Here is a 27,823-nt window from a genome sequence, read left to right as displayed (position 1 = left end):
GGAGGCCTTGTAACTCCAGCCTCTGCTCCCACCCCTGCCCGCCCCTCCCTCATCTCGGCCTCTGGCTGGGCTGCCCACAATGCCTCCCATTCAGCCCTGTCCCCGCTGCCAGGCCCGCGGGCGGGGAGGGGGCTCCTGCCAGCATCCAGACAGGGACAGACGCGGCCTTTCCCTTGTGCTGCTCCTCCGGGCTGGACTGACCCTGTGAGGCGGCATGGAGGGGTGAGTCTTTGGGCCCCGACTGGGGGGGGGTTGGGGAGCTAGAGAAGCTGAGTGGCTGCGGTCAAGCCCCCGCCGCTCGCAGGGCCGATGGAATCTGCCTGGGCAGAGCTTCTCCAAGGGTCTCCTGGAAGTGGGCCCTGAGGAAGGTAGTGTGTGGGAACGTGGCTGCTCCCGTGGCCTCGTCCCTTGGAGGCTTGTCTGAGAGCTTAGCAGCCCTCTGAGCTCCCGATGCTTGTCCCTTAGGGATCTGTCCCCTCCTCCAGGTCCCCCTCCTTGGCCCACCCCTAGACTCAGCCTCACCACGGTCTGGGGGATGCCATGACCCTGGGACCCCAAGGAGGGTGAAAAACAGATGGTGACAAAGCAGTGAGTGGAAGCGGGGGAGACCCAGGGTGGGCACCCAGCCGAGGGATCAGGAAAGGCTGCTGTTGGGGGGAAGCCAGGTGGAGGGGATCCAAGGGGGGGAAGGGGACATCTGTAATACTTTCAACAATAAAGATAAATTAAAATAAATAAATGAATAAATTAAAAAAAAAAATTCCAAAGTCTAAGTTCAATTTAACTAAATCAAAACCTAAAGAGGAAGTAAAAAGGAAAGGCTGCCAGAGGCGCTGGCCAAGCCTCGCACAGGCCGAGGCGCTGGGGGAGGTTGAGCAGGTTCCCGCTGGGGAGCCAGGAGCCCAGACTTCCCCCCATGGGCAGCAAGGTGATTCTGGGCTTTTCAGCGGGGCTGTCAGGGCCCTTCTGTATTTTGGAAAGTTCCCTTTGGTGGTGGGTGATGGGAGCATTGGAGAGGCCAGGCGACCCCCCTGGGGCAGCGGTTGTCCCCAGGAAATTGTAGCATGAAGAGGTCCAACTGGGGGATGGATGGATGGATGAGTGGGGGTGGGGTGTGTGGACAGATGGGTGGACAGACAGGTAAGTGGACAGACCTTGCCCGAAGCTCAGCCCCAAGCCCAGACCCTCCTATCGCAGTCCTGGCCAGCTCGAGACACTAAAGTGAAGGGAAGACACAGGAATAGACAGGAAAGAGCAGGACTGAGGTAGTCGGCTCACCTGTCAGGATGGCTCTGACCAGCCCTCAGGACTTCTTGAGGCTCTCGGACCCCACAATTCCTGGTCCCCCAAGTCTTACCCCACAACTCAGGCAGGCCGAAGCCCTCCCCTCTGGCTGCCAGGCTGTCTTCTCCAGGTGGGTGCCATGCTCCCTGCCACCGCGGGGTTGGGGCTGCTCCCTCAGGCCTGGCTGCTTCTCCCTCTGCCCCTAACCTCTCGCTGGGAGATTGGGGCCTCCCCCTGGACCCAGAGCCTCCCCACAGCCCGGCACAGATGGAGGCCCAGAGTCATTCTTGCATTTAGCAAGGCCTCCCTGAACCGCTGGGCAGACAACCAAAGGGGTGTGTCAGGTCTCCTCTGAGCCTCAGTTTCCTCCAGCGTAAAACAGGACTAACAATAGAGCCTCTGCTACTTGTAGGGGCTGGGGAGGTGCAAGGAAATGACGGACACCTTCCCTGGGGCCAAAGGACCGGAGCCTGGGCTCTGAGTGGACAATGTGGGACCCTTGCCCCTGTGAAAAACGGACTCTCCCTCTCTCTCTCAGGCCCCAAAACATCTCCTTGGTCCTGCTGCTTTTTCTGCTGCTGTTGCTGGGCCCACACAGGGATGCAGCCGCCCAACGCTGCCCACAGACCTGCGTCTGTGACAATTCCAGGAGGCATGTGGCCTGCCGGCACCAAAACCTCACCGAGGTGCCCAACACCATCCCTGAGGTCAGCAGGGCGAGGGGGTGGGGGAGGAGAGCAGGAGGAGTCTGGGCTGGCACTAAAGGATTTGCCACTGCCTGGCTGGGAGGAGACCTTGGAAAGTCACTTTTCCTCTCTAAGCCTCAGTTTTCACATCTGTAAACTGGGAATGACAATAAGCAATAACAGGGAGACAAACTATTTAAAATCCTCTGTGGCCCTGGCCGGTTTGGATCAGTGGTTAGAGCATCGGCCCACTGACTGAAGGGTCCCAGGTTCGATCCCTGCCAACGGCATGTACCTTGGTTGCAAGCCTGATCCCTGGCCCTGGTTGGGGCGAGTGCAGAAAGCAACCAATTGATGTGTCTGTCTCACACTGATGTTTCCCTCCCTCCCTCCCTCCCTCCCTCCCTCCCTCCCTCCCTCCCTCCCTCTCTCTAAAAAGCAATGGAAAAAATATCCTCAGGTGCGGATAAATAAATAAAATCCTCTGTAACTGCCACAAGTAGGTTGACTTACAGATAGATAATGTTGGATTAATTACAGACCCTGTGGCAGAGAACTGGGGATGTATTGGAGGAAGGCAGACATGGTCTCTGCTCTACAGAGTCAAGAACTAGTGGTGAGGGAAGAAAACGATCAGTGACAATTCAATGTAAAAAGTGAGGGCCAGGGATGCCCCCGTGGCTGGGGAGGAAGGCTTCCTGGAGGAGGCGTCAAGGAGCAGGATGGAGAGAATAAGAGAAAGGCGAGGGGAGAAGAGTGTCCCAGGTGAGGAAACTTGGCAGGGAGCGCAGGCTGCACGGGTCCTTGTCAGCTCCTCTCCCCTCTCCTGGAGCAGCTGACCCAGCGGCTGGACCTCCAGGGCAACATGCTGAAGGTGATCCCTCCGGCTGCCTTCCGGGACCTGCCTTACCTGACCCATCTGGACCTGCGGCACTGCCAGGTGGAGCTGGTGGCTGAGGGTGCCTTCCGCGGCCTGGGCCGCCTGCTGTCCCTCAACCTGGCCTCCAACCGCCTGAGCGCGCTGCCCCAGGAGGCCCTGGACGGGCTGGGCTCGCTGAGGCGGCTGGAGCTGGAGGGGAACATGCTGGAGGAGCTGCGGCCGGGGACGTTTGGGGCACTGGGCGCACTGGTCACACTCAATCTGGCCCACAACGCCCTGGTCTACCTGCCCTCCATGGCCTTCCAGGGGCTGCTGCGCACCCGCTGGCTGCAGCTGTCTCACAATGCGCTCAGCGTGCTGGCCCCCGAGGCCCTGGCCGGCCTGCCGGCTCTGCGCCGGCTCAGCCTGCACCACAACGAGCTGCAGGCCCTGCCGGGCTCCGCCTTGTCCCAGGCCCGCGGCCTGGCCCGCCTGGAGCTGGGCCACAACCCGTTCACCTACGCGGGGCAGGAGGACGGGCTGGCGCTGCCCGGCCTGCGGGAGCTGATGCTGGACCACGGGGCCCTGCAGGCCCTGGACCCCAGGGCCTTTGCCCACTGCCCGCGCCTGCACACCCTGGACCTGCGCGGGAACCAGCTGGACACGCTGCCGCCGCTGCAGGGCCCGGGGCAGCTGCGCCGGCTGCGGCTGCAGGGGAACCCGCTGTGGTGCGGCTGCCAGGCCCGGCCGCTGCTCGAGTGGGTGGCCCGCGCGCGCGTGCGCTCCGATGGCGCGTGCAGGGGGCCCCGGCGCCTGCGAGGCGAGGCCCTGGACGCCCTGCGGCCCGCGGACCTGCGCTGCCCCGGAGGCCCGGAGGAGGCCCACGAGGACGCGGAGCTGGAGGCCGCGCGGCCCCGCGCCCCGCCCGGCGTCCCCGAGCCGGAGGACGGGGCGGCCCAGCCCTGCCCGCGCGCCTGCGTGTGCGCCCCCGAGTCCCGGCACAGCGGCTGTGAGAGCCGCGGCCTGCAGGCGGTGCCCCGCGGCTTCCCCAGCGACACCCAGCTCCTGGACTTGCGGCAGAACCGCTTCCCCGTGGTGCCGCGCGCGGCCTTCCCGGGCCTGGGCCACCTGGTGTCGCTGCACCTGCAGCGCTGCGGCGTCGCGGAGCTGGAGGCGGGCGCCCTGGCTGGGCTGGGCAGCCTGCTCTACCTCTACCTCTCTGACAACCAGCTCTCCGGCCTCAGCGCTGCCGCCCTGGAAGGGGCCCCCCGCCTTGGCTACCTGTACCTGGAGCGCAACCGCTTCCTGCAGGTGCCCGGGACCGCCCTGCGTGCCCTGCCCCGCCTCTTCTCCCTGCACCTGCAGGATAACTCTGTGGACCGCCTGGCACCTGGGGACCTGGGGGGCATGCAGGCTTTGCGCTGGCTCTACCTGAGTGGGAACCGCATCACCCAGGTGTCCCCTGGGGCACTAAGCCCAGCCCCGGACCTAGAGAAGTTGCACCTTGACAGGAACCAGCTGCGAGAGGTGCCCACTGGGGCCTTGGAGGGGCTGCCTGCCCTCCTGGAGCTGCAGCTCTCGGGGAACCCACTCAGGGCCCTGCGGGATGGGGCCTTCCGACCTGTGGGCCGGTCACTGCAGCACCTCTTCCTGAATAACAGTGGCCTGGAGCAGGTGGGCACAAGGGGTGGGGCTGGGGAGACGGCATGGCCCTATGCAGCGAACATTCACTCAACAAACACTGCCAACCTCGCAGTGCAGGCCCAAGGCTGGGCATGGGGACCCTTAGATAAGCCAGACTACGCCTGCCCCCAGGGAACTCAGGTGTGGGTGACAGCAGGAGAATCCAGTGCCACACAGAGAGGCCTGCCAGGGAGGGTAACGCTGGGGCACAGAGGAGGAGGAACGTGGGTCCACAGGGTCACCTACTGTTGTTCACTTTGAGGGAAAGGCTGGAGCCCTCAGGCTTTGCCATTATGGGCGGGGGTGTAGTTCAGGCAAAGCAGAAAGAACCATGATCTGGGGTCCAGCTGACTTGCAGAGGGCAAGTGCTTTGGCATCAGACGAACCTATGTTTCCACCCCAGCACTGCCCTTTCTGCTTGAGGGTCCCCACTTCCCTTCTGCTAGGGGAGCATGGGCCACCCTCTCTGGCCTGACAGGAGCTCACACCGTGGCCTGGCACCTCCTTGCAGATTTCTCCTGGGGCCTTCTTGGGCCTGGGGCCCCAACTGCAGAGCCTCCACCTGCAGAAGAACCAGCTGCAGGCCCTGCCTGCCCTGCCTGGTCTCAGCCAGCTGGAGCTGGTCGACCTCAGTGGCAATCCCTTCCACTGTGACTGCCAACTGCTCCCACTTCACAGGTGAGCACGTCCACCTGGACCCCCAGCCGGGGACCCCCCACTGTATCTCCAGGGCACCATGCTTGCCCGGCCGAGCAGCTTTTGGGGGCAGGGTCCTACCAGGGCCAGCGATACTTCCTGGGGGAGCCAGTGTGCATGAGCTTGGGGTGGACACCTCTGCCCGCGAGTCCCTCACCCTCCCAGCGGGGCTGGGCCGAATCAGTATTTGTGGGCACTTCACATACATGAGAAAGCAACAAGGACCTGGAGTGAAACCCAGCTCCGTCCGCCTGACGGTCTGACGGGCCACAGGACCCCTCTGTGCCGGTTCCTCTTCTGTAAAGGGGGTCGTAGTAATCGTGTCCACCTTGTGGAGGTGGCTTGGTAAGAATTCCATCGAAGTAGTTATGTGTGTAGATTGAACAGTTATCGCCCTCTGTTTATCACGATCACCACCCTCTGGGTACATACCCAGAGAAGGGATGTGAGGTTGGAAGTGACTTGCTCAGGGTCACATAGCTGGTGAGCGGCTGAACCAGGATTCTCCAGTCCATTCTTAAGCATTAGGCCCCATTGCCCCAAATTCCCGAAGACCCCTGCCCTCTCCTCAGGAAAGCTCAGCACTGTGGGGTCCCCAAACTCTCCCCTTAGGTGGCTCACTGGGCTGAACCTGCGCGTGGGGGCCACCTGTGCCGCCCCTCCCAGTGCCCGTGGCCAGAGGGTGAAGGCTGCAGTTGCTGTCTTCGAAGCCTGCCCGAGCTGGGCTGCCAGGAAGGCCAAGCGGACACCCAGTGCCAGGAGGACCCGCGTGAAGGGAAGACGGCAGGGAGCAGACAAGGTTGGCCACAGGGCAGGTGCAGGGAGGCCTCAGCGGGTGGGTCAGGTTCCAAAGCTTCCAGGTAACAGGGCTCTGACCTCTCTTGGTCCCAGCTTCACGTGGCTCTAGATCTAGGTGACCCCGCTGCTTTCCGTCAGTAATGCCCATCCTTCCTCCTCACCTGTCTCCGGGCTGCGCCCAGGGTGGGTCTGTAAGGACTCGCTACTTCATGTTATTTCATCCTGGGGGACAGTGGCCTTTCAGCATGCTGGACCCGTCGTGTCCATGAAACCAATCCCGCTGTGACCAGAATCACCGGGTCACTGTTGACTCAACCCTTCCCACTGACCTCCAGGGCCTGGCTCACCCCTGGGAGAGCAGACCAGCAGTGCGGGCGCCTCACTGCTTCCCGGCCACAGGTTGGACTCCACTCGGCGTCAGTCCATCACCCCCTTGACGTTCTGTTCACCGTCCTGACAAACGCATTCACACTTGAAAGATGAGCTGTAGCAAAACCTCGCAGCACCTCAGGGACGAGTGAGCTGGATGTGGGCGCTGCTCCATGTGGGAGCCCATGCTGTGTGGCGAGGGCACTGGGGGGTCCAGAGGGGAGCAGCCAGCCCTGAGAACAGAACAAGGAGGCACTGGAAGGTGGGGAGAGGAGCAGCATTTTGAAGGTTTGGGGTGCCGGGAACCATTAGGCGGCACAGTAGTTCCCTAGGGCTGCCAGAACAAAGTACCACAAACTGGGTACATTATCTCACAAGGTTAGGAGCTGAAATCAAGGCAGGGCCATACTCCCTCTGACAGCTCAAAGGGAGGGTCCTTCTTGCCCCTTCCAGCTGCTGGTGGCCCCAGATGTTCCTTGCCTGTGGCAGCACAACTGCAACCTCTGGTATCTCCTTGTCTTCACATCATCTCACTGCATCCTGTGTGTCCAAATTCCCTTTGTAAGAACAGTCATATTGGATTAGGGCCCACCCCAATGGCCTCACTGTAACTTGGTTACTTCTGTGAAGTTCCTGTTTCTCAATAAGGTCTCTGAGGTATGTCTTCTTTGGAGGGACATAATTTAACCCCTAACAGTGTTCCTTGTGGGGGTAGGCTGGGAGTGAGGAAGGAACCCCTAAAAAGACCCCAAGCTGAAAGTGAGTGGTTCTGCCTTAGAAGCAAGACCTGGAACTAGTGTTGATGACAGTATGGATGTCAGCTGATACTCATGAGAGCTCGCTGACTTGCTGCCAGGCCCAGGTGATAACCAGCACCAGGGCTCTCCCTGCGCCAGCCTGGGGAGCTCACGGAGCAGACCTGATGGTTCCACCTTCAGCCCCCGACCATACACAGTGTGTTGGCTGTTGCAGGAATGGGGACACCAGACCACTCCATCCGCCACTTTCTGACTTGCAGATATTTCACCAAAGGCCAGCCCTGGAGTTCTAGGTTCTGCATTTTTATTTTGTTGAAAGTGGCAGTTTTCTCTCAGGAACACAAAGGAATTGAAGGATAAGAGTCCTGAGCTGTGGCAGGAGGTTCTGGGTGGGGTGCTGACCTTGCTGAAGGCACGAGGCCGGACCTCTAGCTTGGTATCCGGCACACGGAAGATGCTTAATGTCAAGTGAGTGAATGAACCAGAGTAGCAGCAGTAACACAGCCGATCAACCAGGGTTTAATCTCACTGCCATCATTTAAGTAGTCAATTTAAGCAACCAAGTTACTAGACCTTAACGAGTCTTTCTTTTCATCTGTAAAATGAAGTCCTGTACCTCCCAGGCCTACTGTGCTGATGCAATTAGCTGTATAAATGTGTGTAACCAGGGCTCGGCATGTGAGACTGTTTTCCTGTCCCTGGAGGAGGGCCAAGGGGCTGGCCTGGGTGACAGGAAAGGTGTGGGGTGCACTTGGATTTGGTCTATCTGCCCTGGGAGCCCTGCAGGTCCAGCAGCAGAGCAGGGAGTGGGAAGGGCTCTTCAGGCAGCTTCCTGGCCAGCAGCCCACTGCTGAGGCTTCCAGGGGAGCTGAGGCACAGGTTTTCTGTGCATTGAGTGGGACGGTCCCAGAGGTCAACACCTGCATCTGCGACACATCAAATTGACCTTTAGGCCCCAGTAACACAACAGTTATATACACTTCCATGTCATACACTCATTGTGCCAGGCCCATCAGAGGGCACGAAGGACAACAAGGCACAGGCTAAGCCTTTGGGGAACTCAGGGTCTGGCAGAAATAAAGAGACTAGGTGTGGTTGCTATGGAGACAGGTGACATTTCTCTCTGCCCTGTGAATTCACTTCGTAACTGTTACTGTGAGGTGGCAAATCAGAACCCAGCTGCCACAAGGGACGGAAATCTGACAAACCGGGCTTCAGTGCAGGAGGGATTTAACTGTCTGTCTGGGGAGGCCGATCCAGGGCTCAAGTGGCAGCTAACCTGGTCCTCCGACTCTGCCATCGGAACCTCGGGGCCTTTGTGCTCATGGCACCTGTGGGCACCTCTTTCATTCAAGAGGAACCAAAGGCTAACATGCTCTACAAGCCCAGTTTTCCCAGAAGTTCTTCAGGCTGAACTGGGTCCTTTAGTTGCAAGGGAGTCATTTTTACTAGGAAGGCCCACCTAGGCCATCTTCCTCCCTGGGGGCTGATGCCACTGGCCTGCCACCACCCAAGTCTGGTGTGTGTGTGAGTGAGTGAGAGTGAGAGTGAGAGAAAGAGAGAGAGAGGGAGGGAAAGAGAAAGAGAAAGAGAGACCTGTCCCTCTTTTTGGTCTTTACTGTGTTCCAAATTTAGTCCCTTTTTGGAGAACTCAGGCTGCACCAAAAGGCTGCTTTCTGGGCCTCATTTCTGCACCATGTGGAGCTGCCTAGTGTCTTGAGCAAAGGGGACCAGACCAAGTTCTCTCCCAACTGACGGAAAACAGGCTCCCCTTTGGCTGGTCACCCAAGCTCTGGGATGACACCAAAGAGCCCAGGTCCTGAACAAGCAGATGACACCCCCCGTGGCAAGCACAGGCCAGGGCAGCCTGACTGACCAGATCAGAAGGCAGCTGGACTCCAGGCCAGCACAGTTGCAGCCTTAGAGGCCAACCCTGGTAGTGCGGTTTTCTACCCACATCTGAGGCCAGAAAAGGGCCAAGGACTGCAGCTTGTGCCTTAGGTTCCAGAAAGGGGAGTTAATGAAGAGACAGGATTGATCAGAAAAGAGTTTCAAAGGAGACTCACTGGGAAAACAAAAGCTGTAAGTTGGGCAAACACAAAGAGAACTAGGATGTAATTTCAGAGGAGCAGGGAAATCTAAGTTATGGAGTTAAGGGCTTGGACCGTGAAGGAGAGGGAGTTAGGAAGTGCATCCTGCTACCCCTCTTCTCCGTGGTCCAGGAGGCCCTCCAGGGCCACCTCAGCCAGCAGGGCTGGCCACTCCCTTGTTGTGGCCTTGACTCTGGCAGGGCTGTACCTGACCCTGGATAACAGGACAGTGAAAAGGATGGGCCCCAGCCAAGCTGGCCTCTGGAGCAGGTTAAACTCAACACTGAGAGAGTCTCCCTCTCAGGTGGTGCCTCCACCACACTGGCCGACCTCACCTCCCAGACCTGCTACCCCTGCTGCTCCCCAGCCCCACCCACCATCAACCGTCCCCAAGGGGCACGGGCTGGTATAGTCTTCCCCTCGCTAGGCCCCTGCAAGTCCCCTAACACAGCTAGCAGACCCCACCTCTGTCCCACTGTTCCTTTCAGAAATGGGAGTCGGTGCTCATGCCAACAGAGAAAACAGGTCAAGGCCACCTCACAAGCCACTGAAGCCCACATCCTGATCACTGCTTGTCAGCTGCCTGCCAGAGATGGGTGTCTGCATGGGGTTCCCAAACCCCCCTAGGGTGCTAGGAGCAGAGCACCAACCCAGGAGGCAAGATAGGCCATTTGGTTAAATTTTTGGACCCATCACACCACTCACCATCAGGTGACTGTGTCCCCCCAAGAGCTGCTGCAGCCTTTATTTATGTGACCTGCCTGGGCACGCGCATGCACACACACACACACACGCACACTTCACTGTCTTGTATTGCAGTGTGTTGGACGACAGCCTTCCACCCCGGCAGCTGAGGGGCATTCTGGGTGTGGAGGGAGGCCACTGGAAGCTTCGGAAACTCCAGCTGGAGAGGGAGCCACTCATCAGTCACTAGACCTTGCCAAAGAGGGCAGGGGTCACAGGGTGGGTCAAAGGAGACCCTGGCTTGTCCTTCAGTGCCAGTTCCTCAGCACCAGGCTGAATTTATGCAAAAAGGCTCAGTCTCCAAACTAGAGTAGGGTGGAAGGGTGTGCCAATAGAGGAGCCCTGATCTGGCTTCCAGGTGGCCAGGTTGGCGGCAGGGACGGCTCAGTCGTCTGTCTCCTGTTTGATGTTCTCCAGAGAAACAGGCAGCTCTAGACTTGGGGCCTTGTCAGGCGAGGCCACATCCACATGCTCTTCCTTCACGCGCACAGCAATGACTGAAGGGGGGGTGGGGGCGAGAGGGAGTGACTGTGAATGTAACGCTGGGAAGGGTGGGGGCTCGCTCCCTCCAGGTGGGGTTCTCAGGATGAGGCGGGGAGAAGGCCCAGGCCTGTCACATGCCCACCAGGCAGCTGTGCCAGAGATGCTGGCACCTGCCCCTCCACTGCCCACCCTGCCAAGCACCTGAGGTGGGGGCAGAGGCGGGGAGGCCAGGCTGGAGCTGCTGGGCTCTGCTCAGGTCTGGGGGGCTCCGTTCGGATCTGGGGTGGGTGTTTGGGTAGCTCTTCAGCCCAGTGGTCTGAGAAGAGCTGCTGGTGCCCAGGAAATTCCCTTCAAAATTGACTGTACCCTTCTGTGCCCAGGTGCGGAAGGAGAGGGGCCTCTGAGCCCTGGAGCAGCCGGCCCTGCCCCGCCCCACCCCACCCAGCCCAGCGGCTCTTACTTTCATCTGGACCAGGCCCCGAAGAGATCTCTGCGGCCTGCGGGTCCTCACCCAGCGGGGGCTTCTTGGACCCCTGCCTCAGGGGCCGGGTCCTGGTCGGAGGAATTCTTTTCCCTTTGAATAAAAACAGATTAAACTCAGCATTAGGGTTCCGTTGGCGTGAGGCTGTAAGGCGGGGTCTCTCTCAGTGGTTGGGCAGCAGAGCAGGGGGGATGGTACCCATTTGAGGGAAATGGCCTGAACTTCTGACGTCACCCCTCAGGCCCTATGCCCCAAGGCTCAGAGAGCCCTCCATACCCTCCAATGACCTTAATCCTGCTCGGTGACCACACCCATTTCCTCTCTGTCCCGTGGAGGGACAGCCTCTTCTCTGCCTGGTGCCCGGTCATGGGGACCACCTCACTGGTCACGGGGACCACCTCACCGCCACCCTCCTCCACCCCTGCCCCTCCAACCTGCTGCCCCGAGCCCATGCTGGGCTCAGGACCTGTTGAGAGTGGGCCCCGCCTAGGGAAATGACACCCAAGTTCCATGGCCACCCTTGCTCCCACCCTTAGGGGGGCAGGAGGGAAGACGAGCAGCCTGGGGGAGCAGCTTCTGTTTCCTTTAGCACCTGTGACTTCCGCACCCAGGAGCTGCGCACTGCGGGGGTCGGTTTGTGCTGTGGGGCAGCAGGGGTGGGACCCCTTCCCTTCTCTCTCAAATACAATGTCTTTTCCTGGGCATCCTGCCCACTGCCAGGGACTGAAGACTCCTTATTATGCTCTGGGTCCCTGAAGACAGGATGATGACCCATGGGGCCAAAGGGCAGGGGAAGAGATGGAGGGGCCGTCGTCAATGTCTAAGTGACAACCCCCAAGCTCTGCTCCCAAGGACACAGGCCCACTGGTCCTGGGGCACACGCCAGCCCAGGTGCTTTAGAGCCCCACTTACTTTTCTTCCCAAACTGCTTCTTTTTCTTCCTCGTGGCCTCTTTGGTCTTCAGAGGTGTGGTTGGCTCTGTTGTTGAAAGAAAAGGACAGAGGTGAGGGAGTGTCCAGAGGCGCAGTAGAGGCACATCCCGAGGCCTGCCCACCCTCTGGCCTCCCTTACACTCGGGATACCCCAAGAAGGAAAGCCAAAGTTGGGCATGAGAATGGGGGAGGGGCTGGGGGAGGGACTGGAGAGCAGCTGTCTCTTCCCACCCTCATCGCCAGGGCTGCTCCGAGGGGCCTGGGTGGTTTACCTGGGTGGTAAGGGCACGAGCATATGACAGAGTGGGCAAGATCAAGGAAGGAGCTCTGCAGGCCAGAGGGAAAGGGAGACAGAGAAGTCAGGAGCAAGGGTGGTCCAGGAGACTTCTCGATCTCATGCCAAAGAATGGGGTGGGCACAGGTGGGCAGGAGGGAAAAAGGAAAGTCAAGAACCCTTAGGGCCGCAAGAACCCAGACCTGTGGCCACAGGTGGCTGGAGCTGGTAGCCGGTGAGCTCGCACCAACCCACTGGGTAGATGTCTGGGGACTCACAGTCCACCCACTGGTCATACTCGCTGTCCCAGCCATCGAAGTGGATGCTGAGGAGCCGATGCACCACCCTCTTCACCGTGGCCACGCAGATGAGCCGGGGCTCCATCAGGTCCACGGCCTCCAGCTTCATGCCCACCTTGAAGCCATGGTTGGGGCAGTCCTGGGGAGGAGGAAGGCAGTGACCTAGCCAGCCCCGGGGAGGGAGCAGGGCTGAGTGCCTTCAGGGAATGGTCCCTCTGACCAATGGCCCCACTATACTTTGTGCCAAAGCACCAGTCCCTGTGGAAAGGGCCTGCTGAACTATGGGGCACAGTGCCTATGTCGGAGCTGGGACTTCTCCCTGGAAGTGGCTGATCTCAGCAGTAGATACTCGCTGACAGTGGGCAGGGCCAGCCCCGGGGCCACCCCGGGCGCCCCCATCCGCAGTCTCCTCACCATGTTAAAGAGTCTCGATGGAGCTGCTTTCGACTTGGTCTTCTCCAAGTAGGTGTCCCAGTTGAAAGTGTGTGTCTCGTACCCTGGAGGAGCAGGAGATGCAGAGGGAGGAGGGATGTGGGAGGAGTCCGTGAAGGAGCACATTACCAAAAGGGCGACTGCAGCTTGCTCAGGCCAGTCTTACCTTTTGGGGGTGTGAGCTCAATGTCATTCTTTTGGCAAAAGGTGGCTGGGAAGATGGCGTGGGAGGAGGCATGGTAACAGAACCAGTCGGAGCCATCGGTGGAGGGCCCTCCGTCCACACAGAGCATCAGGTAGCCGTCCAGGAGAACCTGGGGGTGGCCGAGGAGGGGCAGGGAGACAGAGAACATGGTATCACGAGCTGCACCCCATCCCAGGGCAAGGTGGCTGTGGTGGGGACACGAGGCCATGGATCCAACCGGAGCTAGATGCCAGCTCCCCTGAGCTGCTGCTCCAGAGCTCTCAGCACTTCTGCAGCCTGCGCTTGTGGGATTATTGACGGTCCTCACTGGGCAATCTGCCCGAAGGGTTAGGGTTATGTCATTCTTTTTACCACTGTGTCCTCTGCAGCAATAATGGAGGAGGTCTGCAGCAGTCAGCCCGCTGAGGCTTTCAGCTAGGCCAGCACCCAAAGGAGATGGCATGTGGCAGTGCGAAGGCCCCCATGGAGGTGATAAGGTAGGGCCTACACCTGACATAAGAACAGGCTCAGGCCAAGCAGCTGATCAATAAACACCTGTCCAGCCCGGCCCGCATGACTCTTCGGTTGAGCTTTGACCCATGAACCAGGAGATTGATTCCAGGTCAGGGCGTGCAGGAGGCAGCTAATCAATGACTCTCTCATCACTGATGTTTCTATCTCTTTCTCCCTCTCCCTTCCTCTCTGAAATCAATAAATACATTAAAAAAAAAACCAAAAAGAAAAAACCTGTCCAATGCACCTTGGACCCTGACATGAAAGCAGATTTTGAGCAAGGAGCAGGTGAGCCCCTGCTCACAAAATCAGATACTCCAGGAACAGCCAGCTTTGGGAATGTGATGGACATGGAGTACAGGGCTCTGCTCCTGCTCCCTCCCCTGAAAAAGCCACGCTGGAGGTTGGGGGGCCAGCCACAGGCTCACCTTGCAGATAGTTGCCACGCAGATGTTGCCCAGATTCAGGGGGTCAATGGCCTCCAGCTTCATCCCCTCCTCAAACCAACCACCTTCTGTGTAGACAGCTCGAACCTTGAAGGAACAGGACAGTTGGGGAATCTGGGCCAGCCCAAGGGAAGGGTGGGGGAGGCAGGCCTCATCTGCCACAGGCTGGGAAGGCAACGGGGAGGGCCTGGGTCCTAAGGCCTGGAATGGACCCATGGTCAAGGGAAAAGGTGCCCAAGGGCCACGCCTCACCTTTTTGAACAGGTAAGGAACAGCATCACAGTAGATTTTCCGGAAGGTGGGATGGTGGGCCATGTCGCTGCGCCTCTCTTTTGGGGAGATGGCAAAGGGAGTGAGGGAGAGAAGGGAGTTGAAAGCTACAAACAGGGTCATTGCTGTACTTCCCCCAGAAATGTGGGTGCTGCCCTGCATATGCTCTAATCTATATCTCAGCCGCCACTCCGCCTAGACTAGAAAACCAAAAACATCAGGCGCTCTCTCTAGCAACTATTCAGCCCTTAAGACCCCGGCTCTTCCCTGTGACAAGGGAGAAGACGGGGCTTGCGGTCTCTAGTCCAGATCAGTTTTACCACTTATAAGCCAAGTGACCTTGGCCAAGTTACTCAGCCTTTCTGGGCCCCAGTATTACCATTTGCAGGGTGATGATCACCTCTACCACGGAGTGTTGTTGAGGAGTATAAGGGTGCTCCCACCCAGGCCTTGGGGAGGCAGAGCCTGGGGTCTCACTGGCTTGGGGCTCTGCTAACCTGACAGCTTGATGCCATGGCCGACACGCCGTGACCAACCCACTGGATGGATCAGGGGGCTCCACATATGGCACCAGAAGTCGTCGTCACTGTCACCATCCTCGTAGAGGAGCCGTAGGCGACCCCCAATTACAGTGTCCACCACGGCCATGCGGGTCCGTGACACCTGGGACTTGTCCACCACCTCCAGCCGCATGCCCTGCCGAAAGGGGTACTTCATGCTCTCCACCATCTGCAACATCAGAACACAGGTCTGCTGTGGGCATGGGGGCCCTCCCACCACCTTCCTGCTATCTCTCACAAGTAACCAGAGGACAAGGAAAGTGGGGTGGAGCCACCCCAGCACTGTCAGGAAGTGAGCCCTCCCGTCTCCCAGGTTCAGCTCTGGCCTTCAAGTCCTGAGGATGATACTGAGAAGGCACGTGGCTTACAACGTGCACCCCAACATGCCAGTAAGTCAACCTGATGGGGAATTTAAACCCCTTCAGACTAAGGAAGCAGGCGCCCCGAGAGGTCAGGTGACTTGCCCAGAGTCACACTCATTCGTGCCAGAGCTGAGCCTTGAACCTGGGCCCAGTATTCAGCCTTATGCTCCTGCAGGGATGTGCACTGATCCCAGGGGTACCCCACACTCCCCTCTCCTGCCCGGCCCCCAGCTGAGTCCCCTTTGCTTCCATACATCTAATTCCAGCTCTGGCCTCACCAGGCTGCGGCTCTAAATGGCTTTTGCTTTCGTAGCACCTCAGTAGCAATGCCTGCCCCCTCTGACCCAGTAAAGGACAGTGGCCAAGAGACCCACCAGCTGCTCTAGAGAGTTCTGATGGCAGGCATGGAGGAGGGGGCAGGAGATTCTTTGTTTGCTGTAACTGTGGTGAGGATCAGGGACAGTGAGCTCTGCAGGGCTTTTTCAACTGAGGGCTCAGGGAGACCCAGCCCCAGGCCTGGTACGGGGGCACTGAGCTGTGCTATTTCAAATTTCACCAGGAGGAAAAGAGTCTCAGAGGTCACAGAGCACTACCAGGAAAAACTGAAAGTCCTCCACCACAGACCCTCAGCCCTCAACTTGGGTTGGAATGCACCACCCCACACCAACTGCCTGACTGGAAGGGGAGAGATGCAGGCGAGGCCTGGGCTGGGGTCCCTCTGGGCTGCCTCCCTACCGGGCTTCTCCTGACACATTCCTTTCCTCTGCACCCACCCAGCGCAGCCCACAACCCAACACTTTACTGCCCGTGTCTACGGTCACAACTGGAGCGTGCGCTTTGCAAGGACAGAAGCTAGGTTCGGTTCGGTTCACGTCTACACTCTCAGCCCGCGCACACAACTAGGCACAGAGTGAGTGCTCAGTTAATGATTTTTCTCATCAATGAACAAACATAGGCACACACCAGACCCTGGCTGATGCATCACTCATTTTAGTAAAACATTTTACTAAGCACTGACCATACTGCAGGCATCAAAGGGCATGTCTGTACTGACGCTTCCTCCAGAAGCCCACTCTCTATACTCCCCATCCTCAGTCTCCACAGGCAGCTGCGTATGTGTCCCCTCCGCATGCACTGCACAAGCAGATAGGTGACAGACAGTAAACGCATGCTTGCCACCTGGCTCACATGGAACCCTGTTCTGCCCCCAGAGTCTAGCTCCTTGTAATTTAGGCAGAAAAGAGGCCACCTGATCCCCACGGTGGCCTGCACCACCACCACCAGGGCCAGCTGAGAAAAAGGAAACGATCACCTTCAACAGCCAATCTGCCAACTGTGCAAGGCACTGTGGGAAAGCAGGAGAAAAAGCTTACAGTTTGGTTGGAAAGAGAATATGAAAAGATAATTAACAATATAGAGATAAAAAGCAAATGAGTAGTACCCACTGAGTTTAAAGAAGGGAAAGATCATTTCTACTTAGGGAAATAAAGCCAGAAAATGCCTCCCTGAGGTGCTAAGAGCCACCCTTGCGAAAGGCCCGCTCTCCTCCAGTTATGGCCCGTGTGGCAACCTTTATTACAGCTGGTGTCTGGCATCTTGGGTGAGATGCCCCAACTTCCACTCCATCCCTGTTTTCCAATGCTGGCTTCCATACCACCCATGCCCTAGTGATCAAGGTCAAATTCAAATGCTGTTTCCCCATGAAGCCTTCCTTACCTGCTGCTCCTGAGGCAACAAAGCCAGTTCAATTTTATGTCATGGCAGCACCTGCCCTGCATTCCCTAGCTCACTGCTGTAGCACCCAGGCACTGAGGGACCACACCTGTGAGCATCGGGGTCAGGAGACCCGAGGTTTGGGTCAGGCACCTAGGTGAGCGAGCCCCACAGCAGCAGATCTGGCCTACAGAGTGGGAGAGACTGTCTTCGCTCTGTATCCTTTCAATTCCTTTAAATTTTTATCATGTGGAGGACTCTTTAGGTTAAAAAACTAAATAATTTTTTAAAATTAAAATTCAATGCCACACAGGTAATTCTGAGCACAACCAAGGCTCTTTTATAATTATTTACATGCATGACTTCCTGTCCTCTGCCAGACAGGAGAGTCCTGGTGGTAGGGTCTACATTCCCACAGTGCCTTGTACACAACAAGCACTTAATAAAATCTATTGAATGAATACTCCTGGAAAACGTTATGAGCAAAGGTAAGGATCTTGAAGAACCAATGACAGACAAGGCGGCGTGGCTGATTGGGCTGGATCAGATTCTGGGTGGGGACAAGGCTGGCATCAGGCTGGGAAGGCAGCAGGAACCACCATCCTGCCTTGGGAAACATGGAGCCGATACAGACTGTTAAATAGGGAGATCACTTAGGGGACCCAGAGGGCTCACTGCCAGACCTTGATATGAAAATCCACGGGAAGCGTCCTGGAGCCCACCAACCGCTTCATGAGGTAGCCCTTCCAGTCGGTGAATTTGGCATGGATGGCTGCGAGACAGAAGATTCCTGGTTACATGCTGACAACACTTCCACCGACAGAGGGTGCCAGAGTTGCCCCAGAGATCAGCAGAGAAGAATGAACACCTTATTTCTGCCTTTTCAAGTCAGCAATCGCTTCATCCTATAGAACCTGGCTCTACAACCTGGGGCTGCCACAGGGCCTCTGGGGCAGAAGAGGCAAGTGGGTTCTGTTTGGGCCTAACCTAAGACAGAGGACACCCCTCCTATCAAGGGCCCTGCAGAAACCAGCACCAACTTACTCCGGGGGGGCACCAGGATCTTGCTGTTGATGGCACACCAGCCAATGGGGTGGACATCCACAGTTCCCAGGTTGCACCAGAAGTCATGGCTGGCATCATTTTCAAAGCCCTCATACCGAAGCAGCACTCGGTACCCTAGGAAGAGGGAAAGAGCACCAGTGAGGGAGGGTGGGATGGGGAAAGGTCTTCCTCCTGCAGCCTAACCTGGACTTTCTACTGCCTACTCCAGGAACTCCTTCCGGACAATGTGGTCTCCATTGTCCACAAGAGTCACGGCCAAAACAAGCCCAGTCCACTTACTTGGAAAGTAGTATGGCATAAGGGGGAAAATTAATTTTCTATAGTCTGATTATCCCTGGAATAAACTAAAAAAAATGGGAGTTTCCAAACTTGCCAAGCTCTATGGTTCCCTCTAAAGTAGGCAAGGTAGGGTTGCAAGGGAGCCAGAAACTCCAGGTGGGTTTTTTGGTGTATGAAGCCAATTTCTGCCTGCAGCGTTGCCTGCCTATCTGGAGATGCCACTCTCCAGACGATGCCCCTGCTTTGGCCAGAGGAGCACCAACCTGCAGCCTGGATGACAGAGGCGATCCAGTACACCCGGCTGGGGAGCACGGCGTCACTGTTGAGCACCTCCACCTTCATCCCCTTCATTACATCTTCCCACTGGTCATAGAGCGGGACCTGGGTGGGGATGAGAGAACCCAAGGAACCATTTTTGGGGGTGCCTTCCCAATAACTAATCCTCACTTTGCTGCCACTGGTACCTTCTCTTCATTCTCAGCCTAGCTTAAGCCCATTGGGGTATCCTGTCCCATCTCCCTGGCCACAGAGATAGAGTTCACCAGAGAACCTAGAAATAGTTATGCTACCTGGGCGCACAGGGGCAGGCTTCTCAGAGCATGTGAATCAGGTATGTTAAATGCAAGTGTGATGTTAACTTCCCTGCAGTGAAAATGTTGATGCTGGGAGTGCAGGGAATCCAGGGAAACTAGGCAAGATGTGCACCTTAACTAGCAATTCAGAGACTTCTCATGGTTCACAGCACCCTGCAGAGCTCAGTAGAGGTTCAGAAAGGAGAGGCTAGGAGATGAGTTTACTCTGGTGAGGGGACTCTGAATAAAGAGGACTCCTCATGGATTTCCTGGGATTTTGGAAATTGGCTTGGAAGACAAAACAGGAGTGCTGCTCTAGGCCTCCCTCCCCGCCTGCTGACCACCGCAAGCTCCAGATGCTGCGTTCAGTACCTCCACTCATGCCCAGCCCTCAGGGCCTCAGCCTGCTGGTGCTTCTCAATGTAGGGGGTCAGGGAGCCTTCTGCAGCAGTGGGCTCCAGGAGGTAGCCACATCTGCCTCCCAGGGACCAAGGGGCCCAGGGCAGTTCAGCACCAAGCTTTCAATGGGAAAACATGAAAAATGGGGAAGAAAGGAGAAATGGGTTTTAGATTTGGTGCTCAGACATAAACTAGCACAGTCCCATTATGTAAATAACAAAGTGGGGACCTGAGAGGGCAAGCTTAGTGCTACAAACTCTCACTGAGGGTTGGGGGAGGACTTTTGAAAAGAAGTGAACAGAAAGGTAAACGAGTGGCAAAGCTGGGCTTAGACCACCCAGATCCCACCACTGTGTGCTACCGGTGCCAATGCAAAGTCCAGCCTGGAACAGTGCTCTGGAGAGGCGAGGTGAGGTGGGCGGTGAGACCTGGGTTCCCTGCTCTCCCTCCCCTCCCTTCCAGGGCACTCACGTGTTTAAAACAGCTGACAGGAGCAGCCTTGTAACTGTGATCCTTCAGGAACTTCCCCCAGTCGAAACCTAAGACCAGCGCTGCAGAGCAGAAAGAGGAGTTGAAGGGAGTGGAGTCTGGGAGCTCAAGGAGCAGCTACTCTGGGAACCTGCCCTTGAGGAGCCTGGAGAAGCAGGTCCCTTTCCCACCACAGCAGCATCTCAATCCCAAGTGTGTAAGGAGGCCACCTGTCCCCATACCTGCCCCACTAGCAGCCATCAGGATCTTATCCGAAGGCTGCCAGACTCTCAGGAGTAAGCATCCAGAAGGAAATGTCTGACCTTTCTTCCCCCAAAGAAAAAAGGAAATTCAAAGACGCTTGAGATTACATTCCTCAGACCTCCCCTAACCTGTCATTGGCTACAGCCTAGGCCCCTGCAACTCCCCTGCCTGCGGAGGTCAATCTCAGCAGCTCAGACCACTTAGAGCCAAGCTGTTCCGGGCGGGTATTCAATTTGCTCAGAAACTGCTACATACTCAGAAAGAGTTTCCTTTTCTTGCCCCACCACCCCCTCCCAACTAGATCTGGTTTTCCACTGCCCCGGGAAACAAAACCCATAGGGCTAAAATCAATGCAAAACAACAGGGGCTAATTCATGGTTTTTGAATTATCAGTGGGGGTCCTGCCATTTCTGGATGATTGAAGGGATTTTCTGGAAAAATTTCCACAATACCTACACCAGGTGGGGAAGATGCAACCCACAGTAAGCCCAGGTCAGGGCTCTCTCTGGCTGGCTATCTTCTCCCTCCTCGCTCCCGAGTGGGCCGCCCCAGTCCTGGCACCGCACTCCCATGCCCAGCAGCTTCCTGAGCATTCCTCAGCCATCTTACCGTCTTGCCCTGTTGGTGTCCCATCTGCTAGCTGTCCGGTTCCTTGCGAGTGGAGAAAGGCCCCAATTTTGGCAGACCAGGCTGCTTTGTGCAGGACTTTGGCTTTCTTGGTAGGTGGTTTTCCCTGAATGGAGGAGAGATGTCTGTAGCAAATTGGCTAAGAACCTAGCTCTGAATGTAGCCATTCTTGGCTTGGGTCCAGTTACTTAAGCTCTCTGGGGCTTCAGTTTCTTCATTTGTAAATCAAGGTGGTAATAATAACAATGCCTAGCTCTAAATCGGAAGGGGGTTGCAAGGATGGGAGTTGCGGTGTGAGCCCAGCCCTCATTAAGGGAGAGGGACTGGGGGCAGGCGGCAGAGCAGTGGGGCAAGGAGGGACACCTGTTCCATCTTTTAAACCTTTACTTCCTCTAGGAACCTTTTCCTAGTGGCCTGAACTCTCAGTCATTACCTACCCCTGTGATTCTAGATTTGTGGCAGAGAATGGGTGTCAGTGGAATTTGTGAACTGAATCAGGAGGCAACGTTCTGTACATATATGAATGTTTTGAAGAGGGTCCCTGGCTTTCATCAGGTACTCAAAGGGGTCGTCGCCCAAAGTTGAAGGACACCAATCCCATCTGTAATTTGTAACTTAAGTACTGATCAGAGGCCCAGATAATTTATTAGAGATTAGTGTAGGAGAAATGTGGGTTTAGAACCCACACAGACCTGGGGCCAAATCTTGGCTCTTCAATTTTATTTGTGTACTTTTGAGCAAGTTACTAAAAATTTTTGACCCTTTAAAATAGGAATTTTAAAAAATTCATTTATAAGACATCATTGGTTAGACTGAGAGTGCCAAGCCCTTAGTAAGTACAATTAATAACTACAATTAACTACAATTTGGAGAAATTGTTATTAACAAAATTATCAGCTCACTGAGGAAGGATTTTCTATGCCTCGACTACAATCCACAAAATGAGGGAAACAACAGTAACCGTCTCACAAAGGTGAGAAAGCATATGAAGCACTAAACAGAAGACCTTACTGACTTCCGTAAACATAGGAGGCTGCAAGCTTTGCTGCACATCAGGGTCACCTGGGGGGCTCTTTAAAGCCCGTGTCCAGGCCATGCTCGTCCCAGTTAAATCGGAATCTTTGGGAGTGAGACCCAAGCATTGATATTTTCGGTTTTTTAATCCTCACCTGAGGATATTTTTTCCATTGCTTTTCAGAGAGAGTGGAAGGGAGAGAGACAGAGACATCAGTGTGAGAGAGACGCATAGACTGGTTGCCTCCCACACGCGTCTTGACTGGGGCCAGGGATGGAGCCTGCAACCCTTGACCAGACTCAAACCTGAGACCCTTCAGTCTGCAGGTCGACGCTCTAACCACTGAGCAAAATTGGCTAGGGCGCAAGCTTTGTTATTTTTAAAACCTTCCAGGTGATCCCAATGTGCAGTCAAGTTTGAGATCCAGTGCTGCGGAGGCAGCCATCGTTACCATGAAACAGCGCAGGGCAGGCACCCGAGAGGAGCTTCCAGCCCTGTTCTGCTGCCCTCAGCCTACAGAGCCACCCTAGGAAGTCATTCTTCCTGTCTGGACCTCAGCACGCTCACCAAGTAAGTTAATGTATGGGCTACACAACACATCAGAATCCTCCATTTCTAAAACTTCTATGGAGGTCAATAATTAACTAGACTTTCTGGGTGGCTGCCTATGACATGGAGTGAGAGATGAGGTGTCACTGTCTGAACCCACTGTGGCTGATGAACATTCCCAGATTCCTTTCAGAACATTTATAAAAGTGTGGAGCAAGGGTGTTTTTGTTCAAAACTTACTGAACCTCCCCACAGGTTGAATATTAAACGTATCATACTCTGAGGAGTGAGGGTGGGGAATGAAGTGAATCTGCAGGTTAACGAGCTCCACAAATAGATTCCTTTGCCCTCTAAAGTTTGAGATCATAATAAATACTAGGAAATTTACGACATAGGATGGATACAAGCAAGGTCCTTCCCAAGCCCTCCTGGCCCCTTGCCATCAGTTAGCTGGTTGTTCCTGTCTCAGCTCCCCTGGCCCCAGGAAGGGTCTTCCCCAGTGACTGCCTCTCACCTGTAATCTAGCCAAGATACTGGCTTTCTTGGAGTTGGAGGAGTAGCTCCTGGAACAGGAGACGCTGCAGAATCTCTTGGTCTTGGAGAAGAAGGCTTCCCTTGTACCCACGATACCACACATCTCACAGACAGCTGGGAAAGAGAACTGAGCAGGTGACTCACCTGATACAGTCACCCCAAATCAAACAAAACGGTGGGCCCTTCTAAACCTGGGCACTGCATCAGCCAGGTGAGTCCTGAATCTTTCACCTGAGATAAGCTGCTTGACATCCCCTGGCTGTGTGCCAACAGTGGGACTAAGGAAAATCCAAGAGGAAGCAAGTGAGTCTTGGAAAGTTTGCAAAGAAGAAAAAAAGTGCCCAAGTCATTTAACTTCTGAGTATTTTTTTCTCATCTATAAAGAGGCTGAACTAGATCAGTTTTTCAACCCTGACTTCACTTTAGAGTCATGTGGGGGCTTTTAAAAGTGCCAAGGCAGAGAGTCTCCTGTGCAGCCAGGACAGAGAACCCTGGCCTGGATGCTCTCTACTGGGGCTTTCCATTTCTAAAGCTCTAAGATTCTAAGAGAACAGTTAGGAGACAGGAGGGAGAAAGATGAATGAAAGGAGAGCGAGGGGAAGACAGGATGAACAGAAAGGAGGGAAGATTCAACTGGCAGAGGGTCTTAGATAACTTTTCTAAAGAGTTTAGGCACCAAGGACCAGGAGTGTCCTCACAGACCAGCCTAGCCTGCCTCTTTTCACAGGCAGCCGGCACGCTGGCGACCCTGACATGAGTCCAGCAGCTGTCCAAGCATCACATCACTGAAGCCAGCTGGCTTCCACAGGCTCCACGGGGCTTCTTATCTGCCCACCTCACACTAATTCTCTTACCCGGGAGCCGCTTTATTTTGTATTTCCCTCCCTGTCACTTCCAACCCACAAGCTATTTCCTGTCACTTCCCGGATAGTAATCAGAACAAATTAGGTGTCCTGTCTTCTCAATATCCAGGCTTAAAAATCTACTAGCTATTCACACAAATGCAAGAGTAGCACCATGTTAATGACTAGCATCTAATATATGCTGAATAAAATTAGTTATATGAAAGAGTGAATGAAATCAGACTGCAGGAGAGGAAATGACTGTTGGGGATACTTGGGATGTTTATGTCTCTCTCACAGGTCCTTAGACATCTGATCCCTTACATTTAAGATCCAACAGCCCTTCACACCTGGATGCCTCTGCCCATAGGGCCTACATCCCCTCTTCCTCCACAGCCTCCTGAAACCTCCCCATCTTCAGGGACACTCTGAAGGTACCTGGCTCAGACCCACTGCCATCCAAGGAGCGAGGAGTCCCGGGGTTGAGCAAATGTAGGGGGGAGGTGGGCAGCTCCCCCGCTTCCCTCTCTTCATTTTCTGCTTCACTTGACTCCTCTAGATAGGAGCTGCTCTCACTGCCCGCACTGCTGTTATAACTCCGGAAACTGTCATAGCCACCGAAAAGCTCCAGGTCATCATCTTCCTCTTCTTCCTCCATTGGTTCTGAAGAAGGAAGCTCCTAGTGTAAGAAAAAATGACACAAACCAGGCAGGAATCACGGCTGGCTTAGTACATGGGGAGGGCGCCCTGGTTGCGGATCGCTATCAGCTCCCTTTCCAGTTCTTGGTCAAGTGAACACTTTTGGGCAAAATGGCAGGCAGAATCAAGTACCCCTTTGCAAACACCAGAGTCATTACTGTTGTTCATACACTTTGCAGCCACAATTCAACAGAATAGCTTAACAAGACAGAAAAAACATGTTTTAGGAATTAACCAAGCTCCTGTGGATTTGTAAGTGATTATATTTTAACATGATTCAAACAGAATACAATATGAAAATATCCTAAGTGAGGTGCCTCATGACGACTTTCTGGGAAAGATGTATACAGCAGGCTTCCATATCAGTGGGTTCCACATATGCATAAAGAAAATACCAATAAAATGTTACAATGTTGCTGACATGCTATATAGTTAGGCCTTTGATGGTTGCCTCTGTACTAAACATGTGCAGACTTAATTTTCTTCTCATTAATCCTTAAATGATACAATATAACAACTGTTTACATGGCATTCACATTGTATTAGGTATTATAAGTAATCTGGAGATGATTTAAAGTATATGGGAGGATTGGGTAGATTATATGCAAATACCATGCTCTTTTATATAAGGGACTTAAGCACCTGCAGGTTTTGGTGTCTATGGGGGTTCCTGGAACCAATCCCCAGCAGATACTGAGGGAAAACTGTACAGGCATGTCTCGTTTTATTGCACTTTGCTTTATTGCACTTCACAGATGTTGCAATTTTTACAAATTGAAGGCAAGACCCTCCACAAGCAAAAAGATTATGACTTGCTTTAACTGAACTCAGCAAAAACTTATCCTTCAGCCTTCAGCACACGTACACCAGTAACCTCAGCTCAAAAACAATTTAAGTTTAGCTCACATGTTTAGAGCTAAAGTTCATTTGGGACCCAGATTGCCATAAGAAGGATTTTTAAAAAATATTATTATTATTAATTTTATTATTGTTTAAAATATTACAGATGTCCCTTTTTCTCCCCAATGACCCGTTCCCCCCCACCCCGTTCCTTCCCCCTCCCCAGTCCCTCTCCCCACCATTGTCCATGTCCTTGGGCTGTGTATATATGCATATAAATTCTTTGGTTACTTTCTCCCCCTCTACCCACCCACCCTCCTCCATCCCTCTGACATACATCAGTCTCATCTATGCTTCCATGTCATTGAATCTATTCTGTTCATCAGTTTATTAAGTTCTTTAGATTCCACGTATAAGAGAGATCATGTGATATTTGCTCTCGATGCCTGGCTTATTTCACTTAGCATAAAAATATGGAATGCTTCATGAATTTGCGTGTCATCCTTGTGCAGGGGCCATGCTAATCTTCTCTGTATCGTTCCAATTTTAGTATATGTGCTGCCGAAGCGAGCACCATAAGAAGGATTTTGAAGACAGAAGATAGCATAGTGGTAAATATCACAGTTTTGGACTTAGCTCTGATCTTAACTAGTTGAGGGGCTGGGGCAAATCATTTAACCACTCTGGGCCTCAATTTTCTCATCTATAAAATAACATAAAATTTGGAGCACAGGATGTGAGATGTAAATGAGATATTGTATATGAATTTCCTGGCATGTAGTAGAAAAGATGTAAAGAGTTTGGGCTCTAGGTCAAGGCTCAAATACCATCTCTAGGTTTTTTGTTTTTGAATGTTTTTCTTGATTTCAGAGAGAGGAAGGGAGAGGGAGAGAGAGAGAGAAACATCAGTGATGACAGAGTCATCGATGGGCTACCTCCTGCGTGCCACCACTGGGGATAGAGCCTACAACCTGGGCATGTGTCCTAACCAGGCATGTGCACTGACCGGGAATTGAACTGTGACCTCCTGGTTCATAGGTTGACGTTCAACCACTGAGCCATGGTCACTGGGCACCACCTTTAATTTTTACGAGCTATATGATGTGCAGCAAGTCAATCTTTCAGTGCCTCAGTTTCCCCATCTATAAATGAGCACAATACCACCTATTTCATGGCTTTGGGGGGCAAGTAAGAGTTAATACATGTAAAACACTAGGAACAGAGACTTGCACATTATAAGTGTTCAATAAATGTTGGCAATGTTTACTGGTTAAAAGCATGGCATTTCAAACCAGATTTGCCTGGGTTTGGGTCCTGGCTCTGCCACTCCCCTGTGTGCTTTGGTGTAGGACAGTTAACCTTGCTGCTCTCAGTTTCTTCATTAGTAGAATGGAGATAATAACAAGCCTTCTTCCGAAGACTGCTATGGAGACTGAGATATGTAAAGCCTAGATCTGTTTCCAGCAGTTGGTGACGGCTCTAAAAGTGTGAGCTATTCTTTTTTTCTTTTTTGTTAATCCTCACCGAAGGATATTTTTTCCATTGATTCTTAGAGAGAGTGGAGGAGAGATAGAGAAATATCCATGTGAGAGAAACACATCAATTGGCTGCCTCCCGCACGTGCCCCGACCAGGCTAAGGATCGAGCCTGCAACCCAGGCACGTGACCCAGCCTGGAATCCAACCCGAGCCTCTCCAGCGCGCCAGCCCAGGCTCTAACCACTGAGCGACGCCGGCCCGGGCTAAGCATTATTCTCATTCTCTATTATTATTCTAGAACGGAAACCGAATTCAAATACAAGGTGACGGGGGCCCTGGCCGGTGTGGCTCCGTGGGTTGGCCATCGTCCCGTGCACCAGGAGGGCGCCAGTTCCCTTCCGGTCAGGACACATGCGCCGGGGTTGCTGGCTCCATCCCCGGAGCCCCAGGTGCCCAGTAGGGGGCGTGCAGGAGGCAGCCGATGGATGTTTCTCTCTCTCTCCCTCTCCCCCCCCCTCTCTCAAATAAAAACACAAGGTGACCAGAAGCCAAATGATTAAAGAGTGGGTGGGTCACGGGTTGCGGCGGAGCGGGAAAAGCGTAGCCGGCAGCGGCTGGGGGCCTGCGGGGCTTAGTGCCGCCTCCTCCACTTCACAGCGGCTCCCGCTTCCCGCTTCCCGGAGTCACCACCTCGCTCAGCCTCAGCTCCCCGAACCATAAGAACGGAACAGTAACGCAGTGGCTCTAACGGGAGCTCGTGCACGTGACCGCTCGAGACGCCGAGTGTTCATTACACTTGAATCTCCCGTCGCGTCACACCAGGCTGTGACAGGCCTCACAATCCCTAAAGAACACGACCACGAAACAGGAAGGACGAAGGCGAGTCGGGAGCCCTCAGGCCCTCAACCCTGCTCCCTTTCCCCCAGACCAGGGAGGCGGTTCCTCCCTGAACTACTCGCCAGACGTCGGCCCCAGCAGCGCGGGACCAAACGGCACCACCAATCGCCTCTGGCCCTGCTCAGCCGCCGCTCATCCATCCTCCCACCCTCCACCCGCCAGCGTCGCTAAAAGCCCTAAGAGAGAGTTCCCCAAGCTAGGCTCTCGGGGTTCCCTTTCCCAGACACCATAAGCCCTCTCCCGCTCACCTCGATGCCCCGGGGCTTCTCCATGAGACTTAACTGTTTTCTCAACCGTCACCAGGCGCAGGAAGCCATATTGGCCTCGCCGCTTTCCCTGCGCGCGCCCATTGGTCGCCTTCCGGAGCCGCGAGCCAATC

The 27,823-nt window shown here is 54.8% G+C and overlaps 2 protein-coding genes across 5 annotated transcripts; one reads left to right on the top strand and one right to left on the bottom strand.

Annotated features, from left to right (window-relative positions):
* The first annotated feature begins 160 nt into the window (after positions 1–160).
* Positions 161–11,049, top strand: CHADL (chondroadherin like). Its single transcript, XM_081125242.1, has 6 exons — positions 161–222; positions 1,823–1,991; positions 2,806–4,503; positions 5,024–5,190; positions 5,821–6,007; positions 10,831–11,049. The coding sequence occupies exons 1-6, from the start codon at positions 215–217 to the stop codon at positions 10,852–10,854; spliced, it is 2,253 nt and encodes a 750-aa protein (XP_080981368.1). The 5' UTR covers positions 161–214; the 3' UTR covers positions 10,855–11,049.
* On the bottom strand, positions 7,416–27,823 carry L3MBTL2 (L3MBTL histone methyl-lysine binding protein 2). Of its 4 annotated transcripts, XR_013997978.1 has the most exons (19): positions 27,693–27,803; positions 23,969–24,209; positions 22,669–22,802; positions 20,573–20,696; positions 19,703–19,782; positions 18,524–18,641; positions 17,961–18,095; positions 17,600–17,688; positions 16,516–16,548; positions 14,779–15,010; positions 14,264–14,340; positions 13,994–14,098; positions 13,035–13,182; positions 12,851–12,933; positions 12,416–12,575; positions 12,136–12,190; positions 11,844–11,909; positions 10,911–11,024; positions 10,013–10,464 (listed from the first exon to the last, which is right to left on the bottom strand). XR_013997978.1 is itself a non-coding variant. In XM_081125253.1 (18 exons), exons 1-18 carry the CDS (start codon positions 27,714–27,716, stop codon positions 10,352–10,354), a joined length of 2,151 nt encoding a protein of 716 aa, XP_080981379.1. In that variant the 5' UTR covers positions 27,717–27,823; the 3' UTR covers positions 7,416–10,351. The 4 variants fall into 4 exon arrangements, 2 of the variants coding, with proteins under 2 accessions (XP_080981379.1, XP_080981380.1); XM_081125253.1 differs by lacking the exon at positions 12,136–12,190 and having other exon boundaries at positions 7,416–10,464; positions 12,341–12,575; positions 27,693–27,823; XR_013997979.1 differs by lacking the exon at positions 16,516–16,548.

This window comes from Miniopterus schreibersii (genome assembly GCF_964146895.1).
Source record: "Miniopterus schreibersii genome assembly, chromosome: 2".
Taxonomy (NCBI): Eukaryota; Metazoa; Chordata; class Mammalia; order Chiroptera; family Miniopteridae; genus Miniopterus; species Miniopterus schreibersii.
This window is presented reverse-complemented; position numbering and strand designations above follow the sequence as displayed.

Coding starts and splice junctions, on each gene's coding strand:
- CHADL (XM_081125242.1), top strand. Junction 4,504..5,023: donor ATAACAGTGGCCTGGAGCAG/GTGGGCACAAGG, acceptor ACCTCCTTGCAG/ATTTCTCCTGGGGCCTTCTT. Junction 6,008..10,830: donor GACGGCAGGGAGCAGACAAG/GTTGGCCACAGG, acceptor TTCTGTGCCCAG/GTGCGGAAGGAGAGGGGCCT.
- L3MBTL2 (XM_081125253.1), bottom strand. CDS start 27,716: ATGGAGAAGCCCCGGGGCATCGAG. Junction 12,576..12,850: donor CATCGAGACTCTTTAACATG/GTGAGGAGACTG, acceptor CCTCCTCCCCAG/GACTGCCCCAACCATGGCTT. Junction 10,465..10,910: donor GGGGCCTGGTCCAGATGAAA/GTAAGAGCCGCT, acceptor CCCCCCCTTCAG/TCATTGCTGTGCGCGTGAAG.